Source organism: Schistocerca nitens, chromosome 5, assembly GCF_023898315.1.
Source record: "Schistocerca nitens isolate TAMUIC-IGC-003100 chromosome 5, iqSchNite1.1, whole genome shotgun sequence".
In the NCBI taxonomy this organism is placed as follows: Eukaryota; Metazoa; Arthropoda; class Insecta; order Orthoptera; family Acrididae; genus Schistocerca; species Schistocerca nitens.
In genome coordinates this window covers 613,725,421-613,749,778 of record NC_064618.1, presented here as the reverse complement: position 1 = coordinate 613,749,778, position 24,358 = coordinate 613,725,421, and the positions used below count along the sequence as shown (strand labels likewise).

The 24,358-nt window shown below is 43.7% G+C and overlaps 1 protein-coding gene across 1 annotated transcript in view; it reads right to left on the bottom strand.

The window, feature by feature from the left end:
* The window catches only part of LOC126260616 (putative serine protease K12H4.7), a 150,412-nt gene extending 127,413 nt beyond the window's left edge, over positions 1-22,999 (bottom strand). The window contains exon 1 of the mRNA XM_049957953.1: positions 22,883-22,999. Coding sequence (XP_049813910.1) covers positions 22,883-22,999 — 117 coding nt within the window. The remainder of the gene's footprint in view (positions 1-22,882) is intronic.
* Positions 23,000-24,358: the final 1,359 nt, after the last annotated feature.

Sequence of the window (24,358 nt, the reverse complement as noted above, 5' to 3'; positions counted from 1 at the left end):
ACCCCGTGCTCCAAAGGTTGAATCTTGATGCGGTTTGCGCCAGTCAGCAATAAGAGGAAAGACACATACGCGTTATCTCCAATCCTACTTTATTGTTTTAACCAACTATTGTGATTATGGGACTTAAGAAATCGGAAATGAGCGTGGTTATTGAGGTAGAAGATGACTACCACGTCTTTGGCAGTCATTCATCAAATGTAATTACACTGTTGATTTTGGCTTCAGGTCACTGATTTCTTTGTCATTAGTGTGATAAACAAGATAGCTGTACCAAATTAGCTCTCGAGGAGGTAGTTTTCAAGAATTCTCGCTTTAAGCTACCCATGTAGTGATTCAGCACCATCCTGGATAAATACTATCAGTTGATTGCCAACTAAATGAAGAATAAGATACATCTCCTGGATGTTAAAGTAATTTCATCATTACTTGCGACTTCTGCAACAAAAAATGACCACTTGCGTGATCCATTATAATTCCAAATGTAATTTTAGTTGATTTATTTATTTTTGAGTATTTAACACTAAGGAAAATTCGTTTCTTGATAAAATGTCCCTTTCGTTAGGAGACGTTACGCTTTCTGCAAACGTGGAAGAATCTCACAATAAACTGCACATTCTAAGTCTAGTTAGTCATTTACACTTCCCAGACATGATTTCAATGGTTACTATCGAAATAAAGTCGAATTTTTCTCTATTTCCACATTATTTGTTTGCATGTACAGTCATATAAGCTCGTTATTTACAGAATTCATTACTATAGTGATTTGTAGAAAAATATGGGAAACATATCGTTTATGCGACTGTGTTAAAGGCCTTGGTAGAGTCTTATTACAGTTGTGAAAGAGTGAATATCTCCGACATTACTTGTAAAAATGCGAATGCGGTACAGAGGTCTCAAAACAAAAAAGGCAACAGGTATAGCGCAGCGACGTTATTGGTTTGAAAAATAAAATGTTTTTATTCGTCACTACTTATGCTGCAAGTGGAACATAAATTTAAGAAAAATATATTTTTTTACTTTAGTTTACACACTAGCAGTGTTTAATTAAAATTTGACCATGGGAATGGAGTTGGCATCGTTGGGTTTATTTGCTTGCAGCAATTAGGATCGATACGGTTAGAACATAGTACACTCTCAGACTACACTTGTACCGTTACACGAAGTATTCCTAATTATTGCGGAATCTTACGAACACACATCGGGGGAACGTTGGAAAAGACTTATAAGTCTTCGTCACTTTTTATAGGCCGAATAGTATGAATGATTTGACGTGGTGGACGACCGAAGCTGAGTAATACATTCGTAAAGTAAGAAACCACTTCAGTTGCAATGAGAGTTTATTTGTTTAACTGGTTTCAGAGCATCAGAGCTCCATCATCAAGTGCCAGAAACTGTAAAGTACTTCTCTACTCGTTATTATAATATTTGTTTATTTGCGTAGTAATATTAGAGTCTTGTTCATGCCTTAGCTGTTACCCAGAGATCCTTGACGCTATGCCACATGCCTCTACCGTCTGTCTGTATCACTTGTTATTGATTTTTTTTAAAAACAATTTTATTGCTAAATGTTGATAACTTTGTTAATAACAGTTTCAGTGAGCTCGTATCAATATCATGAATCAGACGCCGTCTTCAGATTTTCATAGTAAGTCTGTGAATAGTTTTGGTATTTTCAGTGAATATTTTAGGTATCAATTTTAATATATAAGGGTCGTTCAAAAAGAAACGAGCCGTAGCCTGGAATGCGCAAACCGGCGACAGGAGGGTAATATCGTGGGGTGTGAAACGAGGTATGGTTCCGATCAGAGCATGGAAGTTCACAGTCCGTCGTTAGAGGATACGCGTGCACGTCACGTGGCTATACAGAGCTAGCAGCAACAAGCATCAATCGTCCAACGCTGTCAGTCGCATTACAAACAGTGACATGGAGACATCAAAAGAAGAGCAAAGAGGTGTTGCTCCTTTTCTGACAGCGGAAGGAGTAGGAGGAACGGACATTCACCGGCGAATGTCACAAGTGTATGGCGAACATTGAATGTCCCTTGCAAGGGACAAGGACAAGGACAAGGGACAAGGGACAAGGCGTGGCGCAAGCGCTTCAGGGGAGGACGGGTCTCGTTAGCCGATGATGCACGGTCTGGAGCACCGCACTGCGTTACCGATGACATCGTCCAGCTGGTGGATGCACTCATTACCCAGGATCGCCGAGTGTCAGTGAAAGCCATAGCCGCCGTGGTCTGATTGAGCGTCGGAAGTGTTCACATCATCATGAAGGAACGACCGTACATTCGCAAAGTGTGTGCCAATGGGTGCCCCACAGTCTTCAACCACACCAGGTAGCATGTCGAATGGCCCACTCTCTTATCTGCAGCGCTATGCTCGTGAAGGGAAGCGTTACTCGCAAATCTCGACCACCTTTCAGCAACCAATGAAATCAAAACGACGAGGCAATCTCACTCGTGGGGTCATTCTGCTCCACGACAATGCAGAGCCTCATACGGCCCACACATTCGCGGCACTCCTGCAGAAATTCAAATGGGAGCTTCTGGCCACCCTCCATACAGTCCGGACCTCTCTCCCTGTGAACACGCCATTTTTGGTCCCCTTAGAAAGGCTCTGAGCGACAAGTGATTCGCCTGGGACAACGACGTGCAGAACTGGTTAACATCACAGTCCTGGAATTTTATGAGACAGCCATTCACCGCCTTGTGTCACTGTGAGACAAGGGTCTCAACAGCCACAGTCAATACTTCTAACATACAGGTACTCTTTCTGTAATTATGCCGCCGGCTCGTTTATTCTTGAACGCCCTTACAGTTCCTGGGCCATACTGCCTTGTTTTCTCAAGCACGCAGAGACAAACTCAGTCCCTAGAATTTGGTATCTCTAGCTCGCATAACCGCTGTAATTTGCCTAGCGCCCCGTGGGGGCGGAGCAGTTTTTGTGTCATCAGTATTTTAATTCATAAAACACCCAATGTGAGGAAAATCGGCAGCGGTTCTGGGGCCGTTAATTTCAAATTCCAGCAAGAGCAATGCCGGTACATAGGAACACTGAATATGTCTACTGGTCCCTGCAGGGTCACCAATGCGCTGCCTTCTTGCCCAAAAGCAATGGGAACCGTTTGCATTGCCACCCCTAGTCAAGTTGGCAGCATGGATGTTTTTCTTTTGGAGGTGGCACACTGTTATGCTGTGATCAAGGTTACAAAATTGCTGAGAGATGTTCTCTCAGCCCCATTTCGTTGAGACCCTCAGAGTCTTCACTTTGTGACTAGCTGTAGTATGGTAGTTGCCGCCATTTCGTGATAATTGTGTTGGCTTCAGTTATCTTGGAAGCAGTCCCGTGAATCTTTAGTCTGTTTTAGTCAAGAAGTTTCGATGTAGAATGCTCGTGGCAACTTCGTCCGTCATTAAGATGCAGATATACGATTTGCACCTTCAGCAGCCAGCCTTACTGTTCCACCGACGTTAGGGTTGGTGTTATTACGTGACTCCTCATGAATGACTACTTCGGTTTGTGATTCTCAGTTCAGAAGATTCCTCTCTGTTTTTCCGGGTGTCACTCTCTCTAGGGGCAGGACAAGTAATAATTGCTTCACGTTTGATTCTGTATCTGTTTTACATACATTTATCTTGATCAGTGGATCTCCATGTAGCCCAGAATTGAGATGTGACTGCCTTGCATTTCTGTGTATCAAGAGAATAACCGATTTAGCTACAGTTACTGGTCTGTAGTTTCTCCATGTTTCCGTCTCTAATCAAGTCATTCATGTCACCAAAAGAATTCTCTGCGCAAGCAGTGTAGTGTGATGGCCCCACGGTCAAGGAAACAGCAACTTAGAAGTGAGATGCATCAGCTGGTATGCCAAACGGTGACAGGCAGAATCATTTACATACTGCCAAGCATCTGCAAACTTAGTAACCCAGTTTACAGACTAATCCACAGATTTTCGGCACAAAATCGAGTAATCTTCTAATTACTACACCTCCCACACATAACACTAACTGCCCGCATCTCGTGGTCGTGCGGTAGCGTTCTCGCTTCCCACGCCCGGGTTCCCGGGTTCGATTCCCGGCGGGGCCAGGGATTTTCTCTGCCTCGTGATGGCTGGGTGTTGTGTGCTGTCCTTAGGTTAGTTAGGTTTAAGTAGTTCTAAGTTCTAGGGGACTGATGACCGTAGATGTTAAGTCCCATAGTGCTCAGAGCCATAACACTAACTGCACAGCTACATTGGCAACTCCTACTGACCGATTTGAGCTCGTATCATTCTGCGCTCTGTCAAATGCAGAATGCATTACTGGATCAACCTCTTCCACATTGTCTTGTTCTTCCTCCTTTATAGCATTTTCACTCCGCAGTCAGGTGTCTTCAACACATCCCTTTCGGAGACTTCGTCTGGAGTTACTAACCGCCATACGGAAATATACCGTAAACAGTCCACAAGGACTGGAACAGCCACAACCTACAGTGCTGGAATATGGCTGAGGACTTTCTGGGCAGTTGTTTACTTCTGGAAGTGACTATTAATTACGGAACTCAGTTACTGTTTTAAATGTGTAACCTGAGTGGGATCTTAAGGTATTTGTGTGTTACAAGAAATAAGTGTTATTGTACCTATAGTACTCCGTGTAGCAGCTGCACAACACATTTGTGCCGTCGATGGCATCTAATCTCATCAGTGGTGTAATCGACAATGCTACCGTTACAAGAACACTATACCTTGACTGAATGTTACCTAATTGATCTCCCAGTATCTTCAAGCCCATGGGACGTGTTCATAAAAGTTTAATTCTCATATATTTTTATTTTCAATATTTCAGCACAGAAAAAAGCTACCCTCCCTGGTGCAAGTACACAATGGATATCGCATGTGCCTAATTTTGCTGCAGATCGGAACTCGCAGCTGCCAGAGGACGGGCTCGTATGACTCACCGCCACATTTCAGTACTTGAGAAAGGTCGAATCACTGGCATGACAGACACAACGCACAGATACACTATGTGATCAAAAGTACCCCCAAAAACATACGTTTTTCATATTAGGGGCATTGTGCTGCCACCTACTCACAGGTACTCCATATCAGCGACCTCGAGGTGCTCCGCAGAGCTCACGGACTTCGAATGTAGTCAGGTGATTGGGTGTCACTTGTGTTATACGTCTCTACGCGTGATTTCCACACTTCTAAACATCCCTAGGTCCACTGTTTCCTAAGTGATAGTGAAGTGGAAACTTGAAGGGACACGTACAGCACAAAAGCGTACAGGCCGACCTCGTCTGTTGACTGACAGAGACGGCCGATAGTTGAAGAGGGTCGTAATGTGTACTAGGCAGACATCTATCCAGACCATCACACAGGAATTCCATACTGCATCAGGATCCACTGCAAGTACTATGACAGGCGGGAGGCGAGAAACTTTGGATTTTATGGTCGAGCGGCTGCTAATAAGCCACACATAACGCCGGTAAATGCCAAACGACGCTACGCCTGGTGTAAGGAGCGTGAACATTGGACGACTGAACAGTGGGAAAACGTTGTGCGGAGTGATGAATCACAGTACACAATGTGGCGATTCGATGGCAGGGTGTGGGTATGGCGAATGCCCGGTGAACGCCATCCGCCAGCGTGTGTAGTGCCAACAGTAAAATTCGGAGGCGGTGGTGTTATGGTGTGGTCGTGTTTTTCAAGGAAGCGAGAGTGGAAGGTCTCATCAAGGCTAAGAGTGGGCCAACGCCCTACTGAATTCCAATATTACCTATGGAGGGCGCCACGAGCTTCTAAGTCATTTTCAGCTAGGCGTCTGGATACTTTTTATCATATAGTGTAGATGACTGTTGCACAAAATAAGTGGTGACGAGATGAACTGCTGATACGCGTCCTTCCAAAATGACTGACACGGGTCCTTCCAGATGGACTACACCACCAGAAGATCGTAGGACTGTTCGCCTGATTCTGTTGAATAGCTGGAAGACAAGAGCTGAAATCAGGGCAGAATTTAAAGATGGAGTACCTCCACTAATCACTGGGGATCGACTACTGGAAAGCGGATGGAAATCTCGAGTTGGCATGCAGCGTTTGCCGTCGACTCCACACCATAGGGCCAGAGCTATGCACGGGGTACAGGCAGAACTGACTGGAACACTGAGTGGCGTTCCGCGGTGGTCAGCGACGGTTCTCGCTGCTGTCAGCGGCAGTCAGACTGATGCCAGCGCATCCGTAGACGACCTGGGTGAAGGTCACATGGTCACAGCGAGCAGCAATGCTCGAAACCCAACATCTAGAATCAAGATACGATGTGCTGTTGCATATGAAAACACGACTTATTTGGAAATTTTTGCAAGGGAAGGAATGACACATTTTTCAGTCATGGGAGTAATTCTGCAACATGACATTCGCAAGCTGTTTGCTTCCTTGCTACAAAGTGTATTTGTACCTTTGAGCATCATATTGATATTGATGGTGGACACCAGTTCCAAATTAAATGTGAGTTTAATCATGTAATACCCACTATGTGCTAAATCACCGAAAAATATGATAAATATGGGACTGGTGCCTCTTACTGCAACAATTTCCATTTGTTTTTGGTCATCAGTCTACTGACTGGTTTGATGCGGCCCGCCACGAATTCCTTTCCTGCGCTAACCTCTTCATCTCAGAGTAGCACTTGCAACCTACGTCCTCAATTATTTGCTTGACGTATTCCAATCTCTGTCTTCCTCTACATTTTTTGCCCTCTACAGCTCCTTCTAGTACCATGGAAGTCATTCCCTCATGTCTTAGCAGATGTCCTATCATCCTGTCCCTTCTCCTTATCAGTGTTTTCCACATATTCCTTTCCTCTCCGATTCTGCGTAGAACCTCCTCATTCCTTATCTTATCAGTCCACCTAATTTTCAACATTCGTCTATAGCACCACATCTCAAATGCTTCGATTCTCTTCTGTTCCGGTTTTCCCACAGTCCATGTTTCACTACCATACAATGCTGTACTCCAGACGTACATCCTCAGAAATTTCTTCCTCAAATTAAGGCCGGTATTTGATATTAGTAGACTTCTCTTGGCCAGAAATGCCTTTTTTGCCATAGCGAGTCTGCTTTTGATGTCCTCCTTGCTCCGTCCGTCATTGGTTATTTTACTGCCTAGGTAGCAGAATTCCTTAACTTCATTGACTTCGTGACCATCAATCCTAATGTTAAGTTTCTCGCTGTTCTCATTTCTACTACTTCTCATTACCTTCGTCTTTCTCCGATTTACTCTCAGACCATACTGTGTACTCATTAGACTGTTCATTCCATTCAGCAGATCATTTAATTCTTCTTCACTTTCACTCAGGATAGCAATGTCATCAGCGAATCGTATCACTGATATCCTTTCACCTTGTATTTTAATTCCACTCCTGAACCTTTCTTTTATTTCCATCATTGCTTCCTCGATGTACAGATTGAAGAGTAGGGGGGAAAGGCTACAGCCTTGTCTTACACCCTTCTTAATACGAGCACTTCGTTCTTGATTGTCCACTCTTATTATTCCCTCTTGGTTGTTGTACATATTGTATATGACCCGTCTCTCCCTATAGCTTACCCCTACTTTTTTCAGAATCTCGAACAGCTTGCACCATTTTATATTGTCGAACGCTTTTTCCAGGTCGACAAATCCTATGAACGTGTCTTGATTTTTGTTTAGCCTTGCTTCCATTATTAGCCGTAACGTCAGAATTGCCTCTCTCCTCCCTTTACTTTTCCTAAAGCCAAATTGATCGTCACCTAGCGCATTCTCAATTTTCTTTTCCATTCTTCTGTGTATTATTCTTGTAAGCAGCTTCGATGCATGAGCTGTTAAGCCGATTGTGCGATAATTCTCGCACTTGTCAGCTCTTGCCGTCTTCGGAATTGTGTGGTTCCGAAAGTCAGATGGTATGTCGCCAGACTCATATATTCTACACACCAACGTGAATAGTCCCCCAATGATTTTAGAAATTCTGATGGAATGTTATCTATCCCTTCTGCCTTATTTGACCGTAAGTCCTCCAAAGCTCTTTTAAATTCCGATTCTAATACTGGATCCCCCATCTCTTCTAAATCGACTCCTGTTTCTTCTTCTATCACATCAGACAAATCTTCACCCTCATAGAGGCTTTCTATGTATTCTTTCCACCTATCTGCTCTCTCCTCTGCATTTAACAGTGGAATTCCCGTTGCACTCTTAATGTTACCACCGTGTCTTTTAATGTCACCAAAGGTTGTTTTGACTTCCCTGGATGCTGAGTCTGTCCTTTTTCGATGTCTTCACATTTTTCCTGCAGCCATTTCGTCTTAGCTTCCCTGCACTTCCTATTTATTTCGTTCCTCAGCGACTTGTATTTCTGTATTCCTGATTTTCCCGGAACATGTTTGTACTTCCTCCTTTCATCAATCAACTGAAGTATTTTTTCTGTTACCCATGGTTTCTTCGCAGCTACCTTCTTTGTACCTATGTTTTCCTTCCCAACTTTTGTGATGGCCCTTTTTAGAGATGTCCATTCCTCTTCAACTGTACTGCCTACCGCGCAATTCCTTATTGCTGTATCTATAGCGTTAGAGAACTTCAAACGTATCTCGTCATTCCTTAGTACTTCCGTATCCCACTTCTTTGCGTATTGATTCTTACTGACTAATGTCTTGAACTTCAGCCTACTCTTCATCACTACTACATTGTGATCTGAGTCTATATCTGCTCCTGGGTACGCCTTACAATCCAGTATCTGATTTCGGAATCTCTGTCTGACCATGATGTAATCTAATTGAAATCTTCCCGTATCTCCCGGCCTTTTCCAAGTATACCTCCTCCTCTTGTGATTCTTGAAAAGGGTATTCGCTATTACTAGCTGAAACTTGTTACAGAACTCAATTAGTCTTTCTCCTCTTTCATTCCTTGTCCCAAGCCCATATTCTCCTGTAACATTTTCTTCTACTCCTTCCCCTACAACTGCATTCCAGTCGCCCATGACTATTAGATTTTCGTCCCCCTTTACATACTGCATTACCCTTTCAATATCGTCATACACTTTCTCTATCTGTTCATCTTCAGCTTGTGACGTCGGCATGTGTACCTGAACTATTGTTGTCGGTGTTGGTCTGTTGTCGATTCTGATTAGAACAACCCGGTCACTGAACTGTTCACAGTAAGACACCCTCTGCCCTACCTTCCTATCCATAACGAATCCTACACCTGTTATACCATTTTCTGCTGCTGTTGATATTACCCGATACTCATCTGACCAGAAATCCTTGTCTTCCTTCCACTTCACTTCACTGACCCCTACTATATCTAGATTGAGCCTTTGCATTTCCCTTTTCAGATTTTCTAGTTTCCCTACCACGTTCAAGCTTCTGACATTCCACGCCCCGACTCGTAGAACGTTATCATTTCGTTGATTATTCAATCTTTTTCTCATGGTAACCTCCCCCTTGGCAGTCCCCTCCCGGAGATCCGAATGGGGGACTACTCCAGAATCTTTTGCCAATGGAGAGATCATCATGACACTTCTTCAATTACAGGCCACATGTCCTGTGAATACATGTTACGTGTCTTTAAGGCAGTGGTTTCCATGGCCTTCTGCATCCTCATGTCGTTGATCATTGCTGATTCTTCCGCCTTTAGGGGCAATTTCCCACCCCTAGGACAAGAGAGTGCCCTGAACCTCTATCCGCTCCTCCGCCCTCTTTGACAAGGCCGTTGGCAGAATGAGGCTGACTTCTTATGCCGGAAGTCTTAGGCCGCCAATGCTGATTATTTATCAAAATTTAGGCAGTGGCGGGGATCGAACCCGGGACCGAAGACGTTTTGATTATGAATCAAATGTAAATAAACACTTAATGTAAATAAACACTTTACATTGTAGTTTTGATTCATTTTGTTATAGACATAGCGATCAGAAACAGTCTTAAAAGTTCGTAAGGGTGCTGCAGGATAGGATGTGCTGAGAAATAATTGTTAATAAAAAGAATTAGATCAATTGCGCCGTTTCCAATTTAATTAGAATTGAAGTTAGTCAGTCGACAGTGTGACGCAGTTTCAAGCGGACCGCTAGATATAATTAGTGTCAGTTGCTCTCACAGCGTAGATGATAGTGCAAGAGACTGCTCAGCCTTTGGCTTGGGTTCGATCCTTACTACCACGTCAAGAACTATTTTTGTTTGACCCTCTTGTGCAGTTTTAGGAAAACAAACGAAGAATAAGTATAGCGACAGCGTCTTTGGTGGACCACATGAGTTTCCACGTGCAAGTGTCTGATTGGCTAACTTCAATGCTAATTAACATGGAAATGTGACAACGTGTTGAACTGTTGTCTCATTATTTCACAACAAAATATAGCCTGCAACACCCTCATAAGCTTTTCAGATTGTTTCAGACTGCGGTGTATAATTGGGGATATGCATAATGTCTGCGGGAACATGTAAATTCAGATTACATAAGAAAAAATGATTTATTACTTCCAAAAATATTTAGCGCAAAAATGCTGCAGTTAATGGGCGATTACATGATTTCAATAGGAAAGAGGCATGATGTCACTGATTAATTGTGTTGCAGAAACGTAATTTTTCTTGCAATCACGTCATTCCAAAGAGAAACTTTTCTTCAAATCATAAGACAACAATAACGTTCAGTGTTCCAGAACGATAAAGTAACTGACACTGAAGGGCGTCAGTCAATCAGCTTCTCGTATAATTTTGGTGTTTTTGCTTCATCAAGTTTGGCAGAGTATCTTTTCTCTGCCTAATTTTGCTCGTACTTTACAGGCAAATATTTTCCGTGCCAGGAAGGTAAATCACATTTAGAACACGAATTTGTGTGTCTTTATTCTCTCCTTAATGACAACTGACAGTCACCACTACATACACCTATAGCTGCCTGTCCCAAATAAGGATGCTCGTTCAGTTTGAATGAATATGGGTATAATAAAAACAACCGCACCAAGTTAGGCGAATTCAGGTGGACGCTCTTTGTTTAGCTTTGTAGTAGCAGCCTGGGAACGGAGTTGAACGTTATTTCCGAAACCAGTTCCAGTTGCTACATTCTGGGACAACACTGTTTCACTAGACATGGACGGCATGAAGAGGAGGAGTTTGACGAATTAGCGATACAGCTATATCCGCCCTGAGGAGACGCTGCGCATAGTGGAGTGAGCGTGAAGGCAGCCCCATCTGATTTGAATCAGGACGAGTGGTGACGTCACCTTGTGTCAATACAAAAGTACCATCTTTCTCTCCTTTCTTCAGCCCAACCACTGAGTTCCACCCAGGCAAATGGCTTGCACATTACCTTAGTGCCTTGCTAATGTCTAGCCGGCCGAAGTGGCCGTGCGGTTAAAGGCGCTGCAGTCTGGAACCGCAAGACCACTACGGTCGCAGGTTCGAATCCTGCCTCGGGCATGGATGTTTGTGATGTCCTTAGGTTAGTTAGGTTTAAGTAGTTCTAAGTTCTAGGGGACTAATGACCTCAGCAGTTGAGTCCCATAGTGCTCAGAGCCATTTGAACCATTTTTTTTGCTAATGTCTAGGAACAATCTACTAAAGACGCAGTTTATGTTCGGGCACTTGCTTGACAAGTTGGCTACTAGGATCCATGTCCTAATTAACGAATGTCAGACGTATCAGTACTTTAAACTCGAGTACACAAAAGTCACTGAAAACGGTATTAAATGATGGAGGAACTTAACATGTCCAGTTTCCCTAAGCTGATACTCTGTTTTAAGGAGATGGTTAAGAGGAATCGGTCCTTTGACTTGCCGTGTGATCTAGCTGAAGTTATTCGAATATGTTAAACTGAGCTACCTCAGCAACTACAAAATGTGATATTGGTTAGTGACCATCGTATGGATGAAGTGCTTACTTTCCAGTCGTTACTACAAAAACAGGATGTGAGTGCAGATATGCGGCAATGGCACCCATCACGCTACAGAGCAACGTGGAATACTCGTATCATTTCGATGAAAGAAAGGGATGGGAACCTTGTCACCAACCACAAAGAAATAGAAACAGATGGCAACGCATTAACCAGTGAGGACGTTGGTCTCCTCATAACAGCGATAACGGGTGACGGGAACCGTCTTGTTACGATAATGAGAGAAAAGCGCAATCCGATGATAGAGAGCGCAGAAGTGCGTACTGCAGACCCAAGTAATAATGGTCTTAGTACGAACTAAACTAGAAACTAGCCTAGCTGGGAGACATTAGATCGGGTAGTAATGTACGAAGTGAGACGCTACCCGACAACTTGTATAGGATAAATTTTGAAGAGATATGGGAAACGCTCTTGAGAGAGGATGATTTCCTAGAAACACTAGACTATCCTATACTTAGAATGACTGGTTGTAGAGAAATTTATTGCGTTCTCAACACCAGTAGTGTGATAGTAGTCATGAATGAAGATGAATCTTCCTGTTCGCGAAAGACGAAGGTTCCGAGTTCGAGTCACGGTCCGGCACGTAGTTTTAATCTGCCGGGAAGTTTCATACCAGCGAACACTTCGCTGCAGAGTGAAAATTTCATTCTATGAATGAAGGTGTTTGTGAAGAATGCGTGTGTGTGTGAGAGAAGAGAGAGCTTGGCCAGAATTTCCCATGCAGAAAACTAAAGTTGAGCGGTTAACCGAAAGACTGTAAAAGTAAAACGCCAGTATTGAAGAGATTTCTTGTATGAGTTTCGTGAAATGTGGGCAAATTTTCTTGCTGTGCAATTCTCCGCAGTGAATGTGAGTCTCGAGGTCAATCTTATTAATCACAATAAGATGTCTATATACTTTGAGCTGAGAGTGATTGTGGCTAAAACAAAAACTGTGTTGAAAATGGCCTGTCAGTTTGCTCCATAGAGTTTATATACTAACTCCGTCTACAGGCCGCAAGCGACCCATCGGGACCATCCGACCGCCGTATCATCCTCAGGTGAGGATGCGGATAGGAGGGGCATGGGGTCAGCACACCGCTCTCCCGGTCGTTATGACGGTTTTCTTTGACCGGAGCCGCTACTATTCGGTCGAGTAGCTCCTCAATTGGCATCACGAGGCTGAGTGCACCCCGAAAAATGGCAACAGCACGTGGCGGCGGGATGGTGACCCATCCAAGCGCCGGCCACGCCCGACAGCGCTTAACTTCGGTGATCTCACGGGAACCGGTGTATCCACTGTGGCAAGGCCGTTGCCCATAGAGTTTATATAGGGTGGAGAAAATAAAAGATGTCTGGATAACAGAGTCCCAGGGTAAAGAAACACAGCAGAAGAAAGGACATACAGTACTAACTTTACCATAGCAGAGGCTAAAGGAACCACCATTCATCTCTTGGCAATTTTCGTCACTGATCAACAAGTTAATGAAGGCGCATTGAAACTGGATTGCTGGAATTTATGCAGTCTCACCTGAAATATTCTGCTGCAGTTCTTGAAGATTATGAGGGTAGTTGTGACACACATTAGCTTGAGGGCTCCCCACAGTCGTAACCGAACACTGACAGATCAGGTGAACTGAGTGGTCAGCTAGGGCTCCGAGCAGAGAACCCTCTGCAAAGAACTCTGTTAGGCGTGAAGATGGTGTTAATGTACTCCACGATTCTGCTAGCTGTATGGGAAGTTGCTCCATCCTGTTGGTAGTAACTGTAGGTTTTTCCTCCTCCATTATTGTTGGCAATTTTACATGCAGAATTCAGCGTCTGATGAAATTCGAAAAGACCAATAATGAGGCGTGCAAGCACTACACACCAAACCCCAACCTTCAGAACATGCAGCGGTGTTTCTTGGTAGTCATACGGATTTTTCACTGTCCAGAATCTATGATGATTTAACCACTCAGGTGTAACCCGGCTTCATCAGATATAAAGAACAGGTCAGTGTCCAAGCCATTCATTGTTATACCAGCGAATAGCAGCTTACAAAACTGGAGACACCGAGTAACATCTGCTAGTTTCAATGCATGAACACTCAGAGGGATGAATGTACAGATCCAGGGGGAGTATCGTCCACATGATTGACGTGACAGCTGACGGTTTGATTTGGTAGGACTCCGATGCATTTTCTGGTGAACTGCAGCCACATTTTGTGACGTGCAGGAACGTTTCGGAATGTTTCTTTACTTGTTCAGAACAGATCCTGCCTCACACCATTTTCGGACTAAGCTGGCACTTCCACGCTACTAAACTTCTCAGCAAACAACTGATCACACTGTTTCCACGCATTTGTTGTCACGTAGCATTCCACAACGAATACTCGCTGCTCCACTGTGAGCAGCATCGTCTCCTTTGCACTGCTCCACTCACACTGACACAGCCCCTCACTATGCTCTGAACTGGTGTGGGTCACATGGTGGAAGTAAACGTATTGTGCAAGTCACGGAGTGTGGTTATATACATACATTAATGTTCGGTCGTATCCACTCGTCTGGGTCACTTTTATTTGTTCCACCTTGAGTATATGTTCTACGTTGAGCACGTGAAACAACAAGTAGAGTATCTGGCATTTGACACAGAAGTTGACAAATCAGAAGCTATGACACCTGGAGCAAACCAGGGAGACAGAAAAACTCCATGAAGTTTTAACGTTACAACTATGAAGTCCCGGGGACTATTAAAAGTTTTTGAACATCGCTTCTAGATTAAACCACGTAAGAAGTTTCTCTTGCGATTAAGCAAGAAGCAAATGGAGTAGGAATTACGATCTGTGGTTGAGGAAGGAGTTACTCAAACCGCAAACACCTCATATAATAACCATTTACCACATGTCATTAAAAAGGATTATTCCACTCAGTTTGTGCTCAACTCGTGTTAAGTTAATATTGTCATCGAGACTGAGATTGACTGTCCTGAGAAATTGGAAGAGTTACTGCAATGTTTCCATGAGACAGAGGTGGTCAAGTCTAAGGACAAGCTAGTGACAAGTAGCACTAAATCCTGCCTCCCTTTGTTTTGGCCACTCCCCCCATTGAAAAAGCTGCCTTTCAGGCTCAACGTCTTATGGGCTGCATTTATTAGAAGCCTCAATGACATCATTCTGTAGGACCTGCACAAGAGAGTGTCGCGTATATTGATGCAATACTAATTTGCAGGAAACACGGAACAACCACAACAGAACACTTGAAAAATTGTTGCAAGTATTTAGAGATTGCAGTGTAATAGTAAACCTTTGAGATCCAGCCACAAACAAGTTAACTTCCTGTGTCATGTAATTTCTCAGCAGAGAATTCGACAAGACACTGATAACGCGCAGACGATCAGAGATTATGCAGTACACCGAACCAAGCGCCAACTTCAAGCTTATCTTCGATCTTTACAAGCACTTTGTTGACGTGACCGTGAGAACACACCGGCTCTGTCAGTTCTAAGGCAAGAGCACTATCTGGTTGTGGGACGAGGGTGCACAGTAACATTTCACGGCCCTAAAGCATAAACTACTCAATGCACTTGCTTGTGGGCATGCATGGGTATCCACTTGTTTCAGGAAGAACGAAATGACAAGGTGAGGGTGCAGACGATAGCGTTCGCGACTCACAATTTAACGAAGTTCCAGCGTAATTATTCTGTTGTGGAGCTTGACGCCTTCGCAATTGTGTGGTGTTTACGAAGTTCCGTTATTTCCTGTTGGGAAGACATACAAAAGCACATTGTGATCAAAAAGCGTTACAGTTTCTCATGACTGCAGGTCTCACGCATGGTCGGTAAGTATGTTGGTGCGAGCTAACATCCCAAAGATGTTCGGGCTCACATGCGGTTCCTCCTCATCGAGATGTGTTGGCTCAAAGTCATCTAGGGGTTGAACCGCACGTGTCGCATTGCACGCCCTAAATTAGACACATGTGACCCTTTGGTTAAATTGTCTGACTGATGGCAAGTTCGGGAAACAAAATGAACCGTGATTTATTTTCAAAGAATATTCTTAAGAATTTATTTCATTTACTAGCGATTCAACAAGAACATTAACACATTTAATCACACTAAGTAAGCATGGAAGTAGTTGCCACGGAGTAACTGATGAAATCATAACCAAACTCCTTTTAACAAATGGGAATTTTATTCACTTTAATAGTGCCTAAAAACATTTTTTTTAAAGAAGCAGATTTAAAACTGTAATCAGAAAGCACCCTCTAAATATCAAAGTTACAACTTATTCAGAGGCGGAAAGAAATAAGTTTTGACTCTATGAGCTTTCGGGCAGAGAATCTTGCCGCTCCCTTTTGACACGGCCGTAGTTACGAAGTAGCTCACAACAGCCTCTGAAAGACTACACTGGTGCAAATCTGCAACACACCAGATAGCTTTAAACTAAGAGTTTTAACAATTTACACAAGCACAAAAACCATGCACCCCCCGTAGGAGGGGTGGAAATGATACAAAACATTAACAATTAAAATATTAACTTTTCCACCGAAGGTGCAACTTGATTTTAACTTCTAAGAAAAGTCTTACGGTGAAGGGTGGAAACATTATATACTAAAATAATCATTTAAATAAAAGCCCATGAAATGCAATCTTATATAAAATTCTACAAGGTTGGCCAAACAATAGTTAAGATGCTCTACAGTACACAGATACCGCCTATCAAGATCATAGGCAATAGTATCAAAGTTTCCAAAGATCAAAAAATATGTCAGGTATTAGGCCGTTACACTCCAAGCAATAAATTTGTTAACACACCAAATCCGACAAACATGACAGAGGCAGCTACTAACCTACGGTAGGTTGATAGGGAGATTACCGAACAACCGGAACCGCAGGTTTCTCTAACCCGCCTCCACAAGGGAAAAACGGACCACCCAATTTATAAATAACCACCTTCCCGCAGGTGGGCAAACGGAGAAGAATGTGGGACGACCCCAAAGCAAAACTTCTAATAAACTGCGATTTCTCGAGAAGACCTGGCGCAGCACCCCCCAAATTGCTCTCCGCAACTGTCCGCTGCCAGCCGCTTCAACGGACGTAGGAAGGCGCGCCGATCTCCCGTCTCACGGCGTCGCAGCTCGCACCGGCCAGACTGATGTCGTGGGTTGACTCCAGTTGCTCTCGTGTCGACCGCGAAGTCACTACCCCTCGCTATCGCCGCGGCCCACTAGACTCACGTGGCGACCTCACATGCGCCGACGCTCAAGACGGACAAGTCATCTTGTGTCTCAGTGAGCGACCGACCAAACGATCGATCCAACCGTCAATGACCATTGTCTGAGCAAACTCGAGCAGACTGGCGGCCTAACGCGCAGACTCAGATGCAGGAACTAAGCCCCGAATGGGCGACCACTCGCTGAGTTCTCTTACTGTCGGAGTGGAAAGACTCTCATTTTGCCGGCTTTAGAGGTTGATCTGAACGACAGACATACTAACACTCCGAACGACAGACAGACACTAACTGCCTAACAAATGCGGACGAGAGACAGACTAGCAAGCTGGGGACGAGAGACTGACCGACTGGCGAGCTCATGTTGTTGTTGTTGTTGTGAGCGACTGCTTCACACTACACGCTGCGGCGCGCTCTTCAAAACAGCAGTTTTTACCACGGCTCAACAAAGTTAACATAAAATATAATAACAGTAATAATAATATCGAGAACTAAATTAACGACCCATAAATGATGTAGGCCACACAGTTGCGATCTGGTTAAAATATTGTTTATTCAGAAAGCAAACTAATTGCGAATGCGGTCGTATTTAGAGTTACTGTTACACTTGAGCACATATCCATTCGACACAGTTCGATCATTCACAATCTCATATTGAAATACAAGTTATCTTCGCGAAAAGTTAGAGTTCACACCAGGCGCGCGGCTGCTCGCTGCTCAGAGATTGAATCCCGCGATACCACACAACGAGAAATTTTCTAAGTCGTTTCACTTTGGTGTCTCGACCAGAACTGTCCCTCTCTGCCTGTCGCCGGCCGCATTTTCCCGCGCACCGAACATCGTCACTCAACTGACTGGGGCAGTTGGCTTTCCTGAGGTCGTCCACCTGATTGGCTACAGCTTATTCTACATTATTTTACATTTTAACGTATTTAAATAATCAAAGCCTGACCTCTTTCACCTTCTAAAAAAGTAATCGCTAAATTATTTTACATAAAACAAATATAATTTCTTTCTTAACTTTGAATATCACGGACATTAGCCTTGCACCAATGTGCTTTATGATAAATAAATAAAGAAAAAATTAACTATTAAGCACTAAACTTTACAACAAATATTCTATTACCTAATGATTCAATAAGGTGTCATGCTGTCATCGTTCAATGTGTTTTGTGTGGAGGAAGTGATCTGATGCTTAACTGAAAATACTGATAATTTAAATTTACTACATCTTTTAAAGAAATAAAGTTACAGAGTTGATATTAACAAAAAATGGTTCAAATGGCTCTGAGCACTATGGGACTTAACGTCTGAGGTCATCAGTCCCCTAGAACTTAGAACTACTTAAACCTAACTAACCTAAGGACAGCACACACATCCATGCCCGAGGCAGGATTCGAACCTGCGACCGTAGCAGTCGCGCGGTTCCAGACTGTAGCGCCTAGAACCGCTCGGCCAACCCGGCCGGCCAATATTAACATTTGTCATTTTAATGATGCGTTTCTATATGAAATGTCGATTGTTAAGATCTACCGAAGAGTTCACATTTTAGCATTCACGTCTTTGTTACAAAACTCGTTAATTTCAGTTTAACAGTAAATCCTAAACTATTATAGATATGATCAGTATTCAATTTTTATGGGGATCGCCATTAAATTTATGGAGGATGACAGATTAAAATTACTTTGGCTTGATTCCCTGCATTACTATAGAAATAAATTGTTTCCATAAATGTTTCCCGATCTTAGGACCGCAATATTTAACACTGCATAATCTGCTCGGTCACAAACGGCTTTACTGGCTTTCCCTATGATGTAGGTTCTCGTCTGTCTCAGTCGCGCACTAAGCGCTTAGGCCTCAATAGATGATAGACGCCTGTGAATTTCCCCATCTTGTGGTGAATCTACGCCCTTTGTGGCACACGGTCCTCGACGACAGGGTTCGTTTCACAATTCCTGTAGACTGACTCTTTCGGCCATATATTTAAATGAAAGCGCAATGCTTGTTAACGCACACTGGCCACCTTACCTCCAATATTTCCAGTGCTGTATTGTTTACACTTCTGGGAAAGAAAAGGTGACAGCAAACGCACTACTGCACTCGCCCGCTGGCTTAAATATCGAGGAAGAGGGGAAACATTGCGAAGGTTGTTTGAAACTAGATACCTAAAACGGGTGCAGGACAAGAAACTGGTTTTGCGAGGTATAATGACCAGATAGGGAGACTGGAATGAGGTTATAATTAGACAATAATATTTCATCAGAAATGGGATACTATTCTGAAAAAGAAAACCAGGAGACAACAACTGGCTTCCAAGCATACGGGAAGAGTTTGCAAACAAATTATTCTGGTATGTGCCCCTGAGTTTCTCACATTTTGGCGTGAAGAAGCGTTTCACTAAATTAAGGGAAACAGCGTATTTCCATAATATGGAGACAAGGATATGGAAAGTTTTAGAGGTTGGCAAGGCGCGCCAACATGCAAAGCCAACGACAGTATCACAAAAGATGTGACTCTTTCCAACTGTACCAGCTGAATTACGAGAATCCGCGGCAACGAACTAGATCAAACCATGGACATCAGGATGCACTGATTACAGTTGAACTGACGTCAAAATATGTCGCCTTTACGCTGCTCCAGGGTGCTACCGCCGAAGCTGGTACGAAGCTTTTGCCACAGGTTTCCTAGAAGCTGGGGAAAGAATAAATAAGGAATACTGGACAATGAACCTCAGATTACGTCCCAACTGTGGCAAAACTTACTTCGTCAGAGTGGAACCACCTCCATACCTACCTCACATTACTACCCTGTTCGTAATTCCCGAGAAGAATTTGAATACCTACATCGTGGAGCGCATAGGCATCGTACCCACGGAAGGAAGGAAAACGCTAGTAGCTGCAAGTCAAGTGCGAAGTAACGTATTATTATTATTATTATTATTATTATTATTATTATTATTAATAATAATAATATTTGTCTGCCTAATTGTGAGTAAGTAGTAAGCCCGAAGAGGACGAATTTCCTGACGATATTGTTACTGTAGTTTTTACACGTAGAAAGTTGTTGTCAGGAGTGACCGTGAGTGATGGGTCCTCTGGTAACGGGCCGCGCGGAAGTTCAATGCCCGCTGGACAAATGGGTCTCGACGGCTGACAGAGGTCAGTGTCGCCGCAGTGCTGCACTCGCCACGTGGATGTACCGGCCAATAGTGTCCCTCACAGCCGGCATAAATACCGCCACACATCGACCGCTCAGTTTTAATTGTCCTGCGACTTCTTATGCTCCGGCCGTACTTCGCCTTGTTTCTTTTCCTCCTTAGTGCCAGGTTTATTGTGTAAAATACGTTTTTAAATTTTTATCTGCATTTTACAGTTCCCCTTTATGTATGTGTTCTTCCACTTTGTTCCACATTTTTATATCTATGTTCCATCATGTTTTCTCCTTGTTTTAAAAGTCCTACTATACACTTGGAATGTCTCTCGGCTGCCGGCCGCGGTGGCCGTGCGGTCCTGGCGCTGCAGTCCGGAACCGCGAGGCTGCTACGGTCGCAGGTTCGAATCCTGCCTCGGGCATGGGTGTGTGTGATGTCCTTAGGTTAGTTAGGTTTAAGTAGTTCTAAGTTCTAGGGGACTTATGACCTAAGATGTTGAGTCCCATAGTGCTCAGAGCCATTTGAACCATTTTTTGTCTCTCGGCTGAAGGGCAGCGCCTATGCTGCTGCCAGCCCGCCTCGGATGGGGAATTGTTAATACAATAAAGGAAAAAAAAAGACCGCTCAGTCAATCGTGTACTTTAGCTGGTAGCATTCGTTACTACCTATACCGTACTACTGACTACTCGCCGACGACCTCGCATTGGTATTGATTTTCCTCTCTCGTTCCGAATCGGATTGTTGCTCGTACATGATCTGTTCACAGCGTTGTGTCGAATGTTTGTCGCACTTCGTTGTTGCCTATATTGCTATTGCCTTAATCTTCTTGTGTCAGGTCCGCTGTTCGTCTGCCCTGTTGTTAGACTGCGGCGTGGGCTTGAGTCCCTACCGTAGGCGGCCTTCCCGCCTTGCGTCGTCATCCTTTCTCGTCGGTTCTCTGACGTGTGCAATGGCATGCGGCGACTCGCGGATATACAGCAGATCCTTAAGAAAAATATTTCAGACATCAACAGGAACGAAGGAGTGAAGCAAGCCTTAAGCTGTCACAAACTGACAGACCTACAAAACGGATAGGAGTAGAAGGGAGAACAATTGGCAGGAAGTAACAGAGTGATACGTACCCATTTTGAACCAGGTACGAGCTAGTTTCGTATTTTATAGAACTGTTAGTGTAAGTTTTAAGCGTGAGCTCAATCTACTCTAAAGAAAAATGAAATATGGATGATGGAGAGAGAGAGAGTTTTGGCAAAACGACAACTATGTCATGTGTAGGAGGTACGTATCACTATCAAGGCCGACGATATTTTGTATTGTGCATAACCATTTGTGTTTCCCACAGATCTGTTTGCAGTATCCTGGAAAGAGACTCGACGAGGAAGAGCAGACAACAACGCATCTTTGTTACATGTTAGCTTTCATAGTCCATGGTCAACTAAATTTGCATGCCATTTTAGTAAGGGTCATGGCGGCAGGGAGTTTACCGAGCGGGGGGGTGGCGCAGTGGTTAGCACACTGGACTCGCATTCGGGAGGACGACGGTTCAATCCCGTCTCCAGCCATCCTGATTTTGTTTTCCGTGATTTCCCTAAATCGTTTCAGGCAAATGCCGGGATGGTTCCTTTGAAAGGGCACGGCCGTTTTCCTTCCGAATCCTTCCTTAACCCGAGCTTACGCTCCGTCTCTAATGACCTCGTTGTCGACGGGACGTTAAACACTAACCACCCCCCCCCCTCCCATGGCAGGGAGTGATGACACCTTCTTCGTATTGGCGTTCGTCGTGATTAAACACATGCTGCATTTGTGTTGTCAGCAGCACGCATGGTTAGCAATGAAGCTTCAACATTCCTTTGCCAGGGAGTGGCCATAATTTTTAATTATGTGATTATTTTTTATAATTATGTCTTTTGAATAATTTAGTATGAGTGTCAGTCACCTGTGACTGCTTCTTGACACACGATTGTAAATTATCATTTGTGTGCTATAAGTAAGTATTCATGTGTATAGATTTTCAGCAAATCACTATTGTAAATTGATATGGATGTCCTATTTAATTATTCATTTGTGTAGATGGTCCACAAATTAACTGCTAATGTTGATGTCCTCTTTAAATGTTCATATGTATACGTGGTCTAAGTGTATATTAAAATTGTTATGAGATACCGTGTCATGCTGGGGAGAGTGACATCTGGGATCTTTCGCCAGGAAACTTGGTGACGAAGTCGCCAGCGCCAGCCAGTTGCGATGGGGGGATTGGGGGAGGGGGGGTGGATTGGGCAAGGGTGGAGAGGGGAGGCGGGAGGGGTCAATTACAGGCACAGCATTCGGTCCCAATGATGGCAGGGGCAGCCAACTAGCCTCCCTGCCTCCCACAGAATCACTTGCACATCTGGAGGGTGAGTATACCTGTGGCCAGCTGGTGACCAGACTAGGTCACGAGAAAAACGTTCTCACCGCCATGGGGATGGTCCATGTGGCAAACCGAGGCCGCTGCTTCCTGCTACTTCTCATTTCGCAGCCCAGCTGAGGTCCAGCCGGCCTTAGACTGGGCTGATGCCACCGTTGTGATAACTGTGACCACTGCTTGCACGGTTCCCATTTTGCTGCAGTCAGCTGATCTATGAGCAGCCTTGCATTGGGCTGCAAACCACTCCCACACTTACGTAACTGGGAGGAGATGGGTCACCTCCAACAGCTTCCACACCCAGGTCACCAGCCACTTCTCCCTGCAAATGGGGCATCACCAGAGGACAGTCGCTGTTGGGCCTGCCACTCAGCATGGGGTCACCCACCTTAAACACTTGTCTGCAGAAACAAGCAGCCAGAAAACAGGAGGCTGCATCGACAGTAAGAAGAGCAGTGACTTTCACTTTATCAGTATCATGTATACTTATAACGGGTACAGTGAACGAACAAGAGAAAATGGACATATTGGCGGAGAGTAGTAGCAGTAAGGAGTACTCTGCCTAAGACAATTTCTTGAAACGTTAGTGACTGGCCCACTACAAACAGCAAATTTAAGGGACCGTTGAATCATAATTAAAGCAACAGTTGCAGATAAGTTTAGCAAAGGGCAGCATCAGTAACAGGCCGTCCTCCTAGGACTATTTCTTTGAAGACAGACTGCCAGTGTGAAGAACTTATGAACAATAATAGATGAATTCGGATTTATAGGGGGACTGTGATTTGCCGATTTGATTTTGCAGGTCTACTACTTTGAATGGCCTTGGCGTGGTACTTTTTTGTGGATGTGTAAGGGCAGACTCAAGGGATAAACTGCGTAGACGCCCTCTCACCATTCACCCACATCATGTCCTTATCGACCCCCAGAAGTTACGAAAGAAGAAGAGAAGTGTTTCACATATGCTGCATGGTACTTCAGATATAAATGAATATATCTTTTTTTGTTTGTGCAGTCTTTTGTTTGTCGTTAAATCTATCAAATGGAAGACCATATGTTTCGTTAGATCTTCTGTTTCAGCTCAATGGACATTTAGATAACTAAATAAAGTCTTTTTTATTCTGATGTAATTACCCTACAATAATAATTTTATAATTTTTGATGTAACACCATTGTTGTCTCACCTATCATTCCTGTAATACAGTACAGTGATACACTATTAAATTCTCTTAGAATTATCTTATCGATGTTTTATTTCAGGAAATCTTTTCTGAAGATATTTGTCTGGATTATAGCCCTGTACGTTAATGAAACATGGACAATAAATAGTTTAGATAAAAAGAGAAAAGAAGTGTTTGAAATGCTGTGCAACAGAAGAATGGAGAAGATTAAATGAGTGATCAGGTAAGTAATCAGGAGGTACCGAAGAGAACTGGGGAGGCAAAAACTTGTAGCACAGCTTAACTAGAATCGGAGATCGGTTGATAGGATACATTCTGAAACATCTAGGGATCACCAGTTTAGTATTGGAGGGAAATATAGTGGTTAAAAATTACAAAGGGAGACCAAGAAATGAATAAAATAAGCAGATTCATAAGGCTGTAGGTTGCAGTAGTCATTCGTAGATGAAAGGCTTGCACAGGATAGAGTAGCATTGGGAGCTGCATCATACCAGTCTTTGGACGTAAGACCACAACAGCATCAACGTATTTGTATTTTTAACCTGCATATGACACAT